At 37.7% G+C, this 17,038-nt stretch overlaps 2 protein-coding genes across 3 annotated transcripts in view; one reads left to right on the top strand and one right to left on the bottom strand.

Moving 5' to 3' along the window:
- Vps13D (vacuolar protein sorting 13D) overlaps positions 1–17,038 on the bottom strand; it is a 59,870-nt gene that overhangs the window by 19,437 nt on the left and 23,395 nt on the right. Inside the window, exon 55 of one of the 2 annotated variants that reach the window (XM_066295128.1) lies at positions 5,658–5,730. The exons of the other annotated variant lie outside the window; for it this stretch is intronic. Within the exon in view, the coding sequence (XP_066151225.1) occupies positions 5,673–5,730 (58 nt within the window). The 3' untranslated portion in view covers positions 5,658–5,672. Of the gene's footprint in view, positions 1–5,657; positions 5,731–17,038 lie in introns of those variants that run through there. 2 annotated transcript variants of the gene reach the window in all.
- Hml (Hemolectin) overlaps positions 1–17,038 on the top strand; it is a 48,135-nt gene that overhangs the window by 27,341 nt on the left and 3,756 nt on the right. The window contains exons 31-48 of the mRNA XM_066295129.1: positions 5,930–6,089; positions 6,139–6,608; positions 6,661–6,764; positions 6,817–6,982; positions 7,032–7,208; positions 7,302–7,633; positions 7,681–7,839; positions 7,890–8,130; positions 14,185–14,706; positions 14,760–14,855; positions 14,911–15,125; positions 15,175–15,312; positions 15,484–15,665; positions 15,834–16,070; positions 16,119–16,191; positions 16,242–16,350; positions 16,657–16,786; positions 16,839–17,000. Coding sequence (XP_066151226.1) covers positions 5,930–6,089; positions 6,139–6,608; positions 6,661–6,764; positions 6,817–6,982; positions 7,032–7,208; positions 7,302–7,633; positions 7,681–7,839; positions 7,890–8,130; positions 14,185–14,706; positions 14,760–14,855; positions 14,911–15,125; positions 15,175–15,312; positions 15,484–15,665; positions 15,834–16,070; positions 16,119–16,191; positions 16,242–16,350; positions 16,657–16,786; positions 16,839–17,000 — 3,673 coding nt within the window. The remainder of the gene's footprint in view (positions 1–5,929; positions 6,090–6,138; positions 6,609–6,660; positions 6,765–6,816; positions 6,983–7,031; positions 7,209–7,301; positions 7,634–7,680; positions 7,840–7,889; positions 8,131–14,184; positions 14,707–14,759; positions 14,856–14,910; positions 15,126–15,174; positions 15,313–15,483; positions 15,666–15,833; positions 16,071–16,118; positions 16,192–16,241; positions 16,351–16,656; positions 16,787–16,838; positions 17,001–17,038) is intronic.

Here is a 17,038-nt window from a genome sequence, read left to right as displayed (position 1 = left end):
TTGGACTTTTTGGAAAGGCGTCATTCTGGTTTAACACCAGGTGTCATGGTTTGAGGTGCCATCCAGTATGGTAGTCGGTCTCCTCTTGTTTTCATTTACAGTAGTTGCCAAAATTAGAGCGACTTTATGAATTTTAGTATAAATAAACAATTATATTACTTTATTAAATCTACTGCTTATTGAAAGGTTTCTAGAACGTAAATAAAAAGTTCTCCCAATGGTCGTCCTATATATTTTTAATATAAGTATTAGGTCGTGTAGTATGAAATGAGTAGATTCTCGAAATGCCACATTCAACTGCGAATAACTTCACTCTAAATCTATATTTGGACTTAACTTTTTTATGTGGAAAAGGCACATTCTTCCTCTTTCGATCGGAGTTTAAAGTGTTAAAAATTATTGAAATTTTTATTTTTATAAAAATTTTTGTGCAGCCATTCAAAATAGTGAAATTCGTGTGTTAATGAAATAAGGGTTCCACCTTGGAACCACAACAGCTCAGACGGTTCGTAATGATGTGTTTGGTACTGAAGTCACTTCACAGCAAACAGTATCTCGTTGGTTCATGAAATTTCGTTCTGGCAATTTTGACCTAATAAATGAACCACGTGGATGACCTGAAAGTCAAGTAGATAACGATCATCTGAAAGCCGTGGTGGAAGCGAATCCACGTCAAAGTGCGTTCGAATTTTCGTTAACATTCAGTGTAACCAAAAAAACAATATTGACTCGTTTGGCTGAAATTGGTGAGGTGAAGAAGCTGGACAAGTGGGTACCGCATGAGTTGAGCGACATACAGAAAGAACGACGTCTCGAAGCTTGTGCTTCTTTGTTCTGCCGGTATAATAACGATCCATTTTTGAATAGGATTGTTACTTGTGATGAGAAATGGATCCTATATGACAATACCAGACGTTCATCGCAGTGGTTGGATCAAGATGAACCACCAAAACATTGTGCGAAAAAAAATCTTCATCAAAAGAAGCTTACGGTGTCCGTTTGGTGGTCCAACGCAGGTGTCATCCATCACAGCTTCATGAAACCTGGTGAATCGATTACGACTGATGTCTACTGCCGACAACTGACCGAAATGATGAGGCAACTGACGGTTAAGCAGCCAAGATTAGTCAATCGAAGCTCACCGCTATTGTTGCGTGACAACGCTCGGCCACAAACCGCACAAGTCACCTCGGCCAAGCTACAGGAGTTGGAATTGGAAATTCTTCGTCATCCACCGTATTCACCCGACTTAGCACCCACTGATTACCACTTCTTTCAAAATTTGGATAACTTCTTGGTAGGGAAGACATTCAACTCCGACGAGGCTGTCAAAGCTGCCTTCCACGAGTTTATCGACTCCCGGCCCGCAGGCTTTCACAGCAGGGGAATCAATGAACTTCCCGTTAAATGGCAGAAGTGTATTGATGATGGTGGTGCAGATTTCGATTGACAATAAAAACATTTCGTATGAAAAAAAAATGACTAAAGTTTCAATTCAATTCTACTCATTTCATACTACACGACCTAATATAACAAATAATAATTTTATAAATTTCTTTAAAATCGGCTGGACAAAATTAAAGCGACTCTACAAATAATTCATAATTAGTGGTTGATTTTTCAAAGATATTGATCCTACTTTATTGGTATTTCGTCCAATAACCATTATCGGCAATAACTGCCCCACATCTTTCAGGCATTGATCGAATTAAATTATCAATTGTCTCTTGTTTGACATGTTGCCATGTTTGGACGATCTCTTGTTATAATAACGCCCTGTTCGAAAAATTTTTGGTTCCAATTTGCCTTGCCACAATCTCCCATAAATTCTCTATGGGATTTAAGTCGGGAGATTGTGGTGGCCATTTCAGAACCACAATTTTTTCGCTCATCAGCCACTGCTTCACCAGTTTGGAAGAGTGTTTGGGATCGTTGTCATGTTGGATAGTAACTGCTCTTTCTGCTTCAATTTTCTTGGCGAGTTCGAAGGACTTGAGAGGCTCGAAAGGCTTCAAGGGTTGAAAGGGCTTGAGAGGCTCAAAAGGTTTCACTTCATTGTAGCTTTCCACTTGATCCACAGGTAGAGGTTTGTAGTAATTTTGCTGGGGTCGCGTATTCTTGATGTTTTCATCCTCGATGGTATCCTGAAGATTTTGTTTTTGGTTTGTATTATACACACAATTTGTGATTTGATAAACAGTACGAAAGAAAATTGGTCTAAATCGAATAGATAAGCTTCAGAATGCATACCTTCACAACATTAATTCACATTGAACTTACCAGGTGGCGTTCTCTAAGCACTAAAGTCCAGAGAAGGAACAATTCCCTGAAAAACTGGCCAAATGAGGCTTTAATTAATTCGGGTAGATTTTTTCCATCGATTCATTTATCAAAGAATAAGAAGAGTAGTAACAGATTTAAAGCCTCAAATTTGAGTTTGGTAGATGGGTTTCTCGATAGGTTTTCATGTAGAAGAGTTAGATAGAGGCTATTTACACAAATCGTGTCCTAGAGGTTTGTATTCATATTCAGCATAGGGTTTCATTGTGTTTTCAAGGATGTTTAAATAGACGAACCGGTCCATGGTTCCCTCAATTTGTGCAATTGGACCCATTCCATAGAACGAAAAGCAACCCCAAACCATGACGCTACCGCCTTCATGTTTAACAGTGGTTGAAACATATTTTGGGTTCAGTCTTTTGCCTTTGGGTCTGTGTACGTAATTTGCCCCGTCACTTCCAAATAAATTAAATTTCGATTCGTCACTAAAAAGCACCCATTTCCAATCATAAAATGTCCAGTTAAGGTGACGCGTCGCAAACAACATCCTTGCGTCCCTATTTTTTTTTGTTGATAAAAATGGTTTTTTCGCTGGTCTTCTTCCTGGAAGTCCAGCTCCGACCAATCTACGTCTTATCGTTCTTGAAGACACTTCTCCGTCTCCTAGGTCTGCCAGAATACTAGTTGAGGACTTCTTTGGTTCTTTTTGGATTAGTCTTTTAATGCGCCGTTCCAGTGTTTTATCGGTTTTCCTAGGTCGACCTCCTCGTTTTAAATTAACTACCTTTCCGCGAATATTGTAAGTTTTAACGATTTTGGAAACTACTTGTTTAGAAACGTTATATTGGTCACTAATTGTTTTTTGTGAACGGCCACTTTTATATGCTTGAATGATCTTTTCTTTCAAATCAATCGAATAATAATGTCCGCGGGGCATCTTAAAAACTTAAATTAAACGCACTCAAGACATTGACACTCTTCAATAACGCATCTGTTGATAAATGAAGGAAGTCGTTCTAATTTTGTCCAGAAAATATTTAAGGAATTTCACAAAAAATTATTTGGTACTTTTGCAATAAACAAATATGGGAACTAATTCCAAAAAAACTTTCTTGGTATGTTTCATAGAGACGTATGATAGGCACTGAATTTAGTAAACAAGTATATTTGTTTATTTATTGGGAAATAAAAAAAGTCGCTCTAATTTTGTCCACTACTGTATAATAGATTAAATGCTCAGAGGTACATTAATAGTGTCTTAGAACCGGTTCTTGTACCACACATCCACGACCATCCTGGAAGCACATTTCAAGAGGATAATGCGCGACCGCATATAGCCAACGATACTTTGAGGTATTTGGAAGCTGAAAATTTGGATACTTTGCCTTGGCCAGCTCGGCCTCCAGATTTGTCCCCAATAGAGCATGTATGGGATATAACGGGTCGGAGACTTCAACGTTTAGCTCGCCCCCCAGAGACCATAGATGAACTCCGCGAGCAGGTGCAGATTGCCTGGGATACAACGCCACAAGAAGATATTGACAATTTAATTTTAAGGACGCCACGTCGCTTACAGGAATGTATTAATTTAAGAGGAGACACCACCCATTATTAAATTATTATTAAATTTATTCACTTATTCACAATAACTTTTTTTTGATATTTTGATCGTTTTTATCCATTACCCGACCCAACGTAATGCCAGAATTTCAAACGTGTACGATGTGTCCTTCTTGGTGTTGCGGTTTTTTTGAAAGTCAGTGTATTAAAAGAAAAAACACATAATATTGGCTTGATTGTATTCACAAATGCCACAATCGTACAATAATATTTGATATTTTTACTTAGATTCGGTAAAATTCAGTTTGTTTGAGTCACCTTTAGATTGAATGTTCTCTAGCGGCTTTATCGTAAACCGTGCGGGAAAAACTTATATAATATAAATATTTATATTATATTAGAACAACTAACATGACCTTTTCTGTAGAACTCACCTAATTCTCTAATACACCATTTTTGCATAACCCATATCAGAGAACATAATTTGCGAAGGTGCACATTCTTTAAAGAATAGTTAATGATATACGTGATAATTTTGAATATTCTCTTTTAACAGTTCTTCAAAAATAGTTACATGACAGAACTGCCAATATGATGTCGGCACGTCGATACATTCGCAAACAGTCCTATGAGCGACCAAGAGCACATTCTTGATCGCTAAACGAATTTGCGGATTTTTAGTTTTTTTCTTTGTACAAGGTGTCCCAGAATAAGGGGGTCAACGCTTAATCACATATTCCTTGGTCCCAAATATATCGATTCATGGTGATATATACGAAATCTTTTCCTTCTGGAGATGCAAGCTCTTAAAGTCTCACTTTTTTTAAAAAGCTTTGCAGATAAGTCGAAAGCGGCTAGATGGATTGCTACGAAATTTGGTGTATAATCTTTCTGCTTCTCAGGACACATTCGATGGGGCTTATTATGGTAAAACCACCAGGGGTAGTGGTCAATTGCTATAAGGTCGAATGATAAATACACCAGAACTTTTTTATTCGTTCATGTAGACGGTCGGTTTTTTTTATGAAATTTCCGGTCACTTATGCAACTTTTTTGAAAATTTTGATTTGGAGCCTCTATTAGACGAAAAAAAATTTTAATTGTTGATAATATCAGTCACTACACACCCTTCAGAAGGAAATAAAAGCATACATTTCAATAAACAATTAATTTGATAAGTGCTCAACGTGACCACCCCGTTCTCGAATACAGAGATTCACACGTCCAAGAAAATTAAATTTTAATCTTCCCAACATCACTGGATCATTGCGCATTCCATCAGCTGCTTGCAAAATTCTATTTCTTAGTTAGTCTTCGATTCGAATAGGAACAGCACATACACGAGATTTTAGCGTACCCCAAATGGAAAAGTCGCAGGTAGTTAGATCTGGAGATCTAGGTGGCCATTGAAGAGGGGCATCATTTCCTCCATTAATTTTTTTCGTCTAATGGAAGCTCCAAATCAAAATTCAATAAGATATAAAAAAAAAGTTGCGTAACTGACCGGGAAAAAAAAACAACCGTCTGCATGAACGAATAAAAAAGTTCTGGTGTATTTATCATTCGACCTTGTAGCAATTGACCACTACCCCTGGTGGGGTTACCATAGTAAGCCCCGTCGAATGTGCCCCGAGAAGCAAAAAGATTATATACCAAATTTTGTAGCAATCCATATTTTTTTTCTATAGGGAAGGGAAACATTCATAGGTACCATTGCCTGATGTTCTGTCGGCAGTGGTTATGTGGGATTCATCTTAAAATGGGGTGCCTACCCACTAAAAACGTCTCCTGTTCACCCTAGATTCCTCCCGGAACCGTCGTTAAGCATTACTTCAAGGAGGGGGGGGAGGGGGGTCAATCCATCTAGCCGTTTTCGATTTATCTGCAAAACTTACAAAAAAAGTGAGACTTTAATAGCTTGTATTTCCAGAAAGAGACAATTTCGTATATAAGAATATCACCATCAATTGATATATTTTTTACCAAGGAATATGTGGTTAAGCGTTGACCCCCTTATTTTGGGACACCCTGTATATCAGACTTCTTACTTATTAGATCGAAAAATTTCAACGACATGATTTAACCACAGGTTCGTTAATCTCATCCAAGGGGATCAACCCCTTCCAGATAGCGCCTTCAGCGCCAGCAGCTCTCTGAGCCCCCTCTTTGGCCCCAATAACGCCAGAATTGATGATAGTAAAACTGGCGATAAATTGGGGGGTAGTTGGGCACCCCAAAACACCGACCCTGTAAGTGAATAAACAGTCCTCTTTGCGTCTTTTCACCCGGATTTTTTAGGACCAATATTTGGAAGTTAACTTCGGTCATCAAGAACCCATATACGGTATAATCATTAAAGGGAGCCCTTTGTATGACGAGTACGTCACCAGCTTTCTGGTTCTCTACAGCCCAGACGAGAGCTCTAATTTCTACTATGTTTTGAACCAGGAAGTTCCGCCACGCCCGCAAATATTCCGAGGTTCAGTGGATGCATTTTCGCCTGTAAAACAAATATTTTCCACCCCCTTTGAAGCAACGAGGGTTCGCATTATGCCCCAAACGTGGAACATTGCGATTTCACTACGGGTGGAGATTTTGGGGTGTTCAGAGGAGGAGCCTACTACCACCCCGTTTTATGAATATTTAACTACACCCTTCAAGGTCGCTCTTTGCGACGATGAAATGGGGCTTGGTAATGGACTGTTAGTTGATCAGCAGATTAGGGTTAGTTCTGAGGCTTCAGAGCTGGTTGGGAAAGAACAAATAAGGTTCGATGTCGTTTGATTTCAAAGAAAAAAGTCTGCATAAGCATTTTTATAGATTAAATAGCGATTCTTCGTGGCAACCTTTAACCAATTCCGTGACTGAATGGGTGGAATTTGATTTCTTGGAGAATAGAAACATCACAGCAATTGTCACTAAAGGTTGTATGGATAAAATTAGCACAAATAGTTCAGTATAATAAACAAATTTTAGGTGGTGCAAAGGGGTGGGTAACTGCCTTTTCTGTGAAATATTCAGTTAATGCACGAGACTGGAACCCGCTACTGGACGAAAAGGGCGAAAATGAGAAAGTGTTTTTGGGCAATTTCGATAGTAATTCGCCTCAAGTCAACAACTTTCATATCGCCATAAGCGCACGGTAAATCCTTCTGAAAATTTCCAGATAAATCGCTAAAATCGCCTTGTAGGTACCTGAAACTACTGCCTCTAAAATGGCACAATACCATTCAACTACGTGTGGAGGTTCACGGGTGCTTCAAGCCGTATCCTGAGGTAATTGTACCTTCCACAACGCCTTCTCTCAGTTACCCTTGTAACAATTGTCCGGGAGTGATTATGGAAACCTTGGAAATGGAGACTTGCAGGTGAGTTAATAAGTAAGTTAGCACACTAAGGAATGACATTTGAAATAAGATCTTTTTTGCAATTTTCAAATGAACTAAACGACGTGTTTTTAGATGTTTGGCCGACCAATGGTTCGACGGTACCAAATGTGTGAACCGCACACAATGCCCCTGCATGGTGGGCCATATCACCTACGAGGTGGGCTCGGTTTTCGAAAAGGAGGACTGTTCCGAGTGTATTTGCAAGCTAGGAGGAGTGGAGCACTGCACTGCTAAGCAATGCGGACCATGCAAAGAGGGTTTGAAGAGCACTGTAACAGGCACTTGCCGCTGCGTATGTCTGCCATGCCCTGCGGATACCATTCTATGTCCCCGAAGCAACATCTGCATCAATTCGACGCTGTGGTGTAATGGAGTTCAAGACTGTCCTGACGACGAAGTTGACTGTAAGTTTTTTGAACTTCTATCTTCCGCTTTTGATAATTAAATCCAGGTGCAACTCCTCCACCGCCGACGACAACTACCACAAAAAAACCGGAGGCTTGTCCTCTGGTGGTGTGCCAAAGAGGTTTTACTAAGGTTTTAGAGAAAGCTGCAGTGAATAAGGAAGAATATCTGGCCGTGTACAGATCCCCGATGCTCAGTGGGGCACGTAAGTACAATTTCTAAGTGTTATAGGAGGAAATTCAGAATCCATTTTAGGTCCCGTCAAGTCTAAACCGAGTTCCAAAGAAAGCAAAACTGCAAAGAGTCAGAATTTCCTGGCTCTGCCTCTTAAAGAAGTGGAAGAGGAACTAATTTGTCCCGAATTTAAGTGCGTAAACGACAAACCGCGTCCGATTTATATTCACATCGTGGAGGAGTGTCCGAAAGTGGTGTGCCAACCTGATTTTATCCCAGTGCTGGACAATTACGGCGATGCAAAGACCAAAACGTGTCCCACGTAAGCATTATGAGTTTTAAACGTTAAATCTTAAAGTTTTCTATTGACCGATCTACAAACCTGACGGACGAAAATTCGACGTGTTTTCTTCAAAATGTTATGATTTTTCACGTATTTATTGTTGAAAAATTGAGTGTGGGGTAGATCAAATTAATATTTTGTGCAATCTATTGGCTCAAACAGAAAAGTGCAAATTTTCATCGTATAACAACATTTCCTATCATATACAGTGTGTCCGGGTTAAGGATTTAACACTTTCGTAAAACCTTTATTTCTTAATCGATTTTGACGTTTGTTTTTTGTTAATTAGATATTCCAAATGGGCATTCGTCTAATGGATACGTTCCCTCTTTACCCATAATCATAACCAATTGCGTGCATTTTTATGGGATCAAATTTCGGAAAATACTATTGGGGCTTTTGTTGGGATAAAAACGAAAACAGATTCTTAATTAGAATGACCTAAAACTTACCTGTTCCGATTTTCATTTTTCTACTGTACAGGATTTTCGAGAAAATCAATAAAACATGTTTTTTACGTAAACAAATTTTCAAATTGGCAAAAACATTTATTTTAACCATAATTAACTAAATTTTGATATTTTCAATCAACCTCCCAAATTCTCGTATACATTTTTCAATATGTCGACGATTATTTCTCAGTATTTTACTTAGTTGTTGTGAAGCTATGCTCTGACAAGTCTCTCTAATACGCGCACAAAGCTCTTCTCGGGTCCGAGGTCTTGTGGTATAAACTTTATTTTTTATTGTTCCCCAAACGACAAAATCCATGGGTGTGATATCCGGAGATCGTGGTGGCCAACGAATAAGAGGACTATTTCGTCCGATCGAGCGATTGGGAAAATTATCATTTAACCAATTTCTCACATTAATCGCATTATGAATGGGCGCTCCATCAAGTTGTAAATGTAAATTGTAGTGATAACTCAGGGGAAGCTCATCAAGTGCGTCACTAAACTCATTTTGTAAGAACCTCAGAAAACGAGGAACATTCAAATTTTCGTTGAAAAAATATGGCCCAATAATCTTTTGATTTAAGATACCGCAGAAAACGTTTACTTTTGAGGAGTATTGTCGTTTACATTCGATTATCCAATTCGGGTTCTGATCACTCCATATTCTACAATTTTGTGTCGATACTACACCATTTGTCGTAAACGTAGCTTCATCGGTGTATAGGATGTTTTTTAAAAAGTTAGGATCATCTTGATACATACTCTGGAGCCATAAACAGAACTCCATTCTTAGATTTTGGTCTCCAGATCCAAGTGAATGAAGAAATTTTGGTTTAAAAGGTTTCTTACCACTTCTTTTTAAACATTCCCAGATATGAGTTTTAGAAATGTTTAAGTTTCTGCTAATATCCCTCAGACTTGAATGCGGATTGGTATTAAAGTAATCTAAAATTATTTGGTTTGCTTGAGGCTCACAATTACGTTGCTGGTACGGTAGTTTTACAATTGTCCCATAACGATCAAAACGTCTGTTGATATTTGCGACTGTTACATGACTAATATTTGCATACATTGCAGAAAATATCAAAATTTAGTTAATTATTGTTAAAATAATTTTTTTTGCCAATTTGAAAATTTGTTTACGTAAAAAACATGTTTTATTGATTTTCTCGAAAATCCTGTACAGTAGTAAAAAGAAAATCGGAACAGGTAAGTTTTAGGTCATTCTAATTAAGAATCTGTTTTCGTTTTTATCCCAACAAAAGCCCCAATAATATTTTCCGAAATTTGATCCCATAAAAATGCACGCAATTGGTTATGATTATGGGTAAAGAGGGAACGTATCCATTAGACGAATGCGCATTTTGAATATCTAATTAACAAAAAAAAAAACGTCAAAATCGATTAAGAAATAAAGGTTTTACGAAAGTGTTAAATCCTTAACCCGGACACACTGTGTATATACAGGGTCTCCCATAAGTGTTTTATTATATTTTAGTGGGTAATAGTACATTGAAAAATAATATGACTCCCCATATAAACCATATTCCAATAATGCTTCGTCAAGAAGATGGAGGGTGTTAAACTTTATTAAAAAAATCCAATTTTTTTTGATATATTCAAAACCGCTTGAGATATGTAAGTGAAATTTGGCACGTTTTGAGAGTTAATGTAGACGCATTTATTTATGCAAAAAGGTTATTTTTAATTTCACCAGTGGCGTGGGTACGGACACTTATCAGCACATTTTTAAAGAAAAAAATGGTGCGCCACTGCTTTTTATCAAAATAAAAATTATTTTTAGAAGTTTAATTTCATTTAGAAGAGAAATGCTCCCTTGAATCTTTTTCGTCCGATGCAGCGTTTGCTAGTAAAAAATTAAAAACCGTCTACATGCACGATATCATCCTCTACTTTCTGCATAAATAACTCTCAAAACGTGCCAAATTTCACTTACATATCACAAGCGGTTTTGAATATATCAATAAAAGTTGGATCTTTTAAGTAAAGTTTAACACCCTGTATCTTCTTAACGAAGCATTATTGGAATATGGTTTATATGGGGAGTCATATTATTTTTCAATGTACTATTACCCACTGAAATATAATGAAACACTTGTGGGACACCCTGTATATATAGGGTCATTCACGGTGAGTGTCCTATTAAAAGTTTACGGGGTTCTAATATAGCTAGAGATCTGAAATTTTGGACACTGATGTAATGGAGTTCAATCTGTTGAATTAAAATATTGGTGTCGTTGCAACGTTGACGGGTCTATGTGTAACTGACAACAACTTTGTTATTTTAAATAGCACACCCTGTATTTTATTACATTTTCGATTTTCCCGGAAGATTTAAACCCCTGTTTCTCTATCATATGCTATAGGTATGATGAACCGTTTTAGAAATAACTTTTTTTTACTGGTTTGGCAACAAACAGTTCTAAATTAAAAAGCACATATCTTTTCAGCTATCACAGCTAGAGAGTTGAAATTTGACCCACAGACTCTTATTAGTTATCTGTATCTTTTAATATTATACTTTTTTTGGATGTACATACAAGGCGTGGAAAAATTAGTGCGATTTCAGAAGGACATAAATATGAGCATTAAATGAGAATCTTAAATAGAACACCCTATATTTTTGGATGGCATCTGAAAGATCAATAAATTCTCTATCGCAAAGTATTATACATTAATATAATTGTTTTCAGTTATTTTTGAGATATTAGCAAATATTTTTTAATAAATTTTTTATAAACATTTTCAGCAAAATCTATAATTTTATTTATATTACGTAGATATAGTTTATTATAAAGGATGATACAATTTCGTTTATTTTACGTTGTTAACCCATAGCCTCCTCCTAACCGAATCAACTAATAAGCGGTGCCTTTTACTCTCAAAGATTCTAATATTTATTTCGAAAACGGTTCATCATAGCTATGGCATATGATAGATAAACTGGGATTTAAATCTTCCGGGAAAATCGAAAGTGTAATAAAATACAGGGTGTGTCACTTAAAATAACAAAATTGTTGTCAGTTACACATAGATCTGTCAACGTCGCAAAGATACCAATATTTTAATTCAACAGATCAAACTTCATTACATCAGTATCCAAAATTTCAGATCTCTAGCTATATTAGAACCCCGTAAACTTTTAATAGAACACTCACCGTGAATGACCCTGTATATACAGGGTGTCTCTAAAAGGTTTGTACAAAACTCTACCACAGATTTCTGAGGTCAAAACATGACGATTTAACCCAATTTACCTTAAGCCAAAAGTGGGCGGTTTTCGAAATACAGGGCGTCAAAGTGAAAACCAAAAAACAAGCAAAAAAATTCATTTCTTGGTTGGTAATGCTGCTATCTACACAAAATGTCGTATCGGGCGGTTTTTGGGGATAAGAAATCAGAATCCGTTTACATTTTCGATGCACAATGTAGAGGGCGTTGTCAGCGCTTGATGAACCCTCTTTAACAGGGCATAACTTTTTCATCACCCGGTATAAAATTTATTTATGACTAAACTTGTGTTTTCCTACATTTTTTAAGGAAAAAAGGTCTCTCGTTAAAAATCTCTACGAGGCTTTCTTCTTGAGATATTTGCAGCTTAAAGTTCGCTACATGTCTTGAACAATAATTTTAATGTACTACACATCTATTCTTACAGTTGGATCGAAAAATATCAAAACTTAAAAATAGTCTTCAATTCTTATCCTTTTATTTAAATCTTCATGTTTTTATTTGTGCATACCAATTTTTTGTTACTTATTCTGCTTAAATGAAATTGGACCTACTCGTACCTATTATAGGTAGTATAGGTGTTGTGGATTATTAAAGATGCTTCAAAGCATTTCTTGAAATTAAAGAAGAAATGTTAGACCGAATCACTGAAAATCCAAAATTAAGCACCAGACGCTTAGGTTTAGAAATAGGAGTATCGAAAGATGTTGTTAATAGAACTTTAAAAGAACAACTGCTTTATCCATACCATATCCAACAGGTACAAGACCTTTTGCCTCCGGATCTTAATCTACGACTGGTCTTCTGCCGATTTATCCATGAGCAGAGAGAATACAACATAAATTTTGTTACTAATATTTTATTTACGGATGAAGCTTGTTTTTCGAGAAGTGGAATTACTAATTTACACAATGAACATGTTTATGCTGATGAGAATCCGCATGCTACAAAAGTGGTACATTATCAACATGAATTTAAGATTAATGTGTGGGCAGGAATAATTGACAATTTTATTATTGGTCCTGTCATTTTGCCGCCCCGATTAAGTGGTGAAAGTTATTTGGAACATATTCAAAATACAATGCCAGAATTATTGGAAGATCTTCCTTTACAACTTCGGCAAGATATGTGGTTTATGCACGACGGTGCTCCGCCACATTTTACTATAAATGTGCACAACTATTTAAATCAACAGTACCCTCGAAGATGAATAGGTAGAGGAAATGATGCTCCGGTACTATGGCCACCGCGCTCACCGGATTTAACTCCGATGGATTATTTTTTATGGGGGACTCTAAAGTCCATGGTATACTTCACGGCCATAAATAGTGAAGAGGAACTATGGGGACGAATTTAAAATGCAGTAAACATTTTAAAGAACGACGAAGAATTGATGAATAGAGTACATTTTAATTTCTTGCGTCGGATTAATCTTTGTATGCAAATCAATGGTGGTCATTTCGAACATCTACTAAAAGTATAATTTTTTCGTGTTTATGTTTGGTATCTATGTTTTCAAGTAATTTGTAATTTATTTTTAAGTTTTGATTTTCTTCGGTCCAACTGTAAGAATAGATATGTAGTACATTAAAATTATTGTTCAAGACATGCAACGAACTTTAAGCTTCAAATATCTCAAGAAGGAAGCCTCGTAGAGATTTTTAAAAAGAGACCTCTTTTCCTTAAAAAATGTAGGAAAACACAAGTTTAGTCATAAATAAATTTTATACCGGGTGATGAAAAAGTTATGCCCTGTTAAAGAGGGTTCATCCAGCGCTGACAACGCCCTCTACATTGTGCATCGAAAATGTAAACGGATTCTGATTTCTTATCCCCAAAAACCGCCCGATACGACATTTTGTGTAGATAGCAGCATTACCAACCAAGAAATGGATTTTTTTGCTTGTTTTTTTGGTTTTCACTTTGACGCTCTGTATTTCGAAAACCGCCCACTTTTGGCTTAAGGTAAATTGGGTTAAATCGTCATGTTTTGACCTCAGAAATCTGTGGTAGAATTTTGTACAGACCTTTTAGAGACACCCTGTACATAAGTAAAACGAGCCCTAAAAAAGAACTAGAAAGATTATCTTGACGACGGCTTCGCCATTTTAGAATTTCAAATTGTGAAGTATAAATGGTTGCCTATACAAATGTGAAGACTTTTGCATTTAACCCATCGACGCACTATTTTAGAGACCAACAATGTTGTTGCTCAGTTGCTATCGTATCATACGAAAATGAAATTAGTTTGGACCGGAGCGTGATGTTGTCAAATTCATTTTACTAATTATTTCTTATTGGATCTTATTTGGTGTTGTTTTTTCAGTTACTCTTGTTACCCTCAACCGCCTCCAGACAGTATTTGCAACGTAACCGGGCGTACCTTCAACACATTCGATGGCACCGAGTTCAAATACGACATTTGTAATCACGTTATTGCACGCGATTTGTCAGAGCAACAGTGGACGATTTCTTTGAGGAAGAATTGCACTGGAGTTATTTGCTCCAGAGATCTAGTGATTGTGCACTATGGGGACGAGATAATTATTCGGTCAGATTTGACGACTAAGTACAATGGATACGATTACACAGTGGACCAAATAAAGAATTTGGGAGCGCGCAATAACGGTTTTAGCGTTAGCCAGTTGGGCAGCACCTTGCTATTCGTGTCGAAGCGGTTTGGATTCTGGATAATCTGGAATAAATTGGGGAATGTTAAGTTGGGTATTGCGTATAAGTTGGCGAGGAGAGTGGATGGTTTGTGCGGGTTTTTCAATGGACATCCTGAGGATGATAAAAGGAGGCCCGATGGGGCTGCGGCGAGGACCACTGTAGATTTTGGGAATAGGTAATTTTTTGTTATTTTGGAAGGGGAAATTATTAAATAAATTCGGTATTTAGCTGGGCTTTAAGCCAAGATCAACCGGAATGGTGTGAGGCCAAAGCGTGCCCCATACACATACAAAACAGTGCCTGGGATACTTGCCATAAAGTCAAGTAAACTTCTGAAAATGGTCATCGACTTAAGCATCTTTGACTAGTAAAATTTCAGAGAACAACCATTAAATGAATGCGCCAAAACTCTGGACATTGAAGCTTTTGTATCCAGGTGCCTGGACGCTACTTGCACCTGCCTGGAGAAGGCTCAGGGCAATCACACAGCAGAAGAAGAGTGCAGATGCGGCGCTATGCAGAACTTCGTTGTCGATTGTCTATCTGCAGATGCAAACATTGATTTATCCGATTGGAGGATGCAGCACGATTGTCGTGAGTAGTGAAAAATTGCACTTTGAGCCAGTTTTAATGCGGAGTTTAGCCGCTTTCTGCGACGCGCCGCTGGTCTACCATGACTGCTATCAGAGGAAATGCGAGCCCACCTGCGAGTCTATTTCCGATCCTGATATTTGTCCCAAAGTGCCAAAAATGTGCTTCCCTGGATGTTATTGTCCAGCAGGTGAGTAAAAATCTCTATAAACCGCATAGGGAAAATCTAGTTTGTATTAACAGCAGCTACCAAGTTGGATATTGACGATAATCGCTGGAGAATTTTATTTGTTGACTTAATTTCGACAACATTGTTATATTTAACTCTATTGGAGGATTCGCTACCTGAATTATCTTGCAGGACACGTGAAAAAGGGTAACACCTGCATAAAACCATCAAGCTGCCGCGATTGTGAGTGCAACGTCTTGCCGCATCTTCAATATATTACCTACGACAACAGTAATTTTACTGTGAACGGAAATTGCGTATATGTCATGTCCAGGGACGAACCTGTTGGTGAGGAAAAGGAGCATAAGTGGCAGGTAAAAGAAAAATATTAATTGGAAACTAAAACACTGATGTGTGTGCTATAAAACGGGAACGATGCAAGGAATGCCAGTACAAAATCGTAGTCTCAGATGATATTAATTTAACACCATCTCGACTTCACATTTTGGTCGTAAGAGTTCTCATATCATCAATCTTTTTAGGTTTTAATAACGAACCATCCGTGCAAAAATAAGCCTGATAAAATGTGCGTGGGCAAAGTAACGATCCTATACCAAGGTCGTAAAATTCACATTTTAGTAGACTACTACAGGAACAAACTGAAGCTGATAGTAGATAACGAGAGAGTGGCCGATTTCGAAGAGATCGAAGATTGGGCTAAAATGCGAGAAACTTCGGCCAAACATTTTAAGATGCTTTTGACAGACGTGCAAGTGGAGGCAAGGAAAATCTCACTAAATTGATAGCCACTTTAATGTTCAATACAGGTTTCAGTGTACTATCCCTCTCTCGGAGTATCGGTGAAGGCACCCTCCCATAAATACGGAGGAAAACTTGAGGGTAACAGTCTTGGGGACGCTTCAAAGTGTAGGTTTAATGCTTGTTTGCAGGATTATGCGGAGACTGTAATAAAAATCCTAATGATGACGTTCGATATGGACCCTTCGATGGCCACCCAGGGGGGAAACCCCATGATATCAACGATTTCGCCCTCAGTTGGTAAGTTTCCGATAGTATTGCACGATGCGGAATTACGTTAAGCATTTTGATGATTTATTTGTTGTTATAATTTTGTTATATTCTATTTGCCTCTGAGCCCTCAACGTGTTCTGATCGTTCGGGCCCAAAAGGTCAAATGTGACCCCACCTAAAAAGGAAGGAAGTTTTTCTACCTTAGTATTGTTTATGTATCAAGTGCATGCAGCACAAAATGCGTTAATCGCTTTCGTAAATACACAACTTCGTTTAATGGTCGTGTTTACTCTACAGTAGGTGCAAGATTTTTTTTATTAACTTCTTCTTTAGGCTTTACGAGTATTTGCCGGGTGGGCAGACGCGTTCCGAATGCGCAAACAAACCGGAGGAAAAGTGTCCCGAAATCCAACCCAAAGACGACCCATGCACGAGGCTTTTGGACGACAAAATATTCGGACAAGTTAGACACTTCAATCAAATAATCCTCACCCGTAATTTCGATGTTCTAATAGTGCCTCAACATCATGGATCCCTCCCTCTTTGTGGACTGGTGCCAAAAGGACACGTGCGGCAATTTTCCCGATTTATCATGCGCTGCAATTGAGGCGTTCGCGAGGGATTGTGCGACCCAGGGCTTTTGCATTAATTGGAGAAATGAACACTGTCCGGCACCGGTAGAACTAACTTCTAGTTATAACCGAATATTTAAAGT

Source organism: Euwallacea fornicatus, chromosome 22, assembly GCF_040115645.1.
Source record: "Euwallacea fornicatus isolate EFF26 chromosome 22, ASM4011564v1, whole genome shotgun sequence".
NCBI lineage: Eukaryota > Metazoa > Arthropoda > Insecta > Coleoptera > Curculionidae > Euwallacea > Euwallacea fornicatus.
Note: the sequence above shows the minus strand (reverse complement) of the source record. Positions and strands in the feature narration are given on the sequence as shown.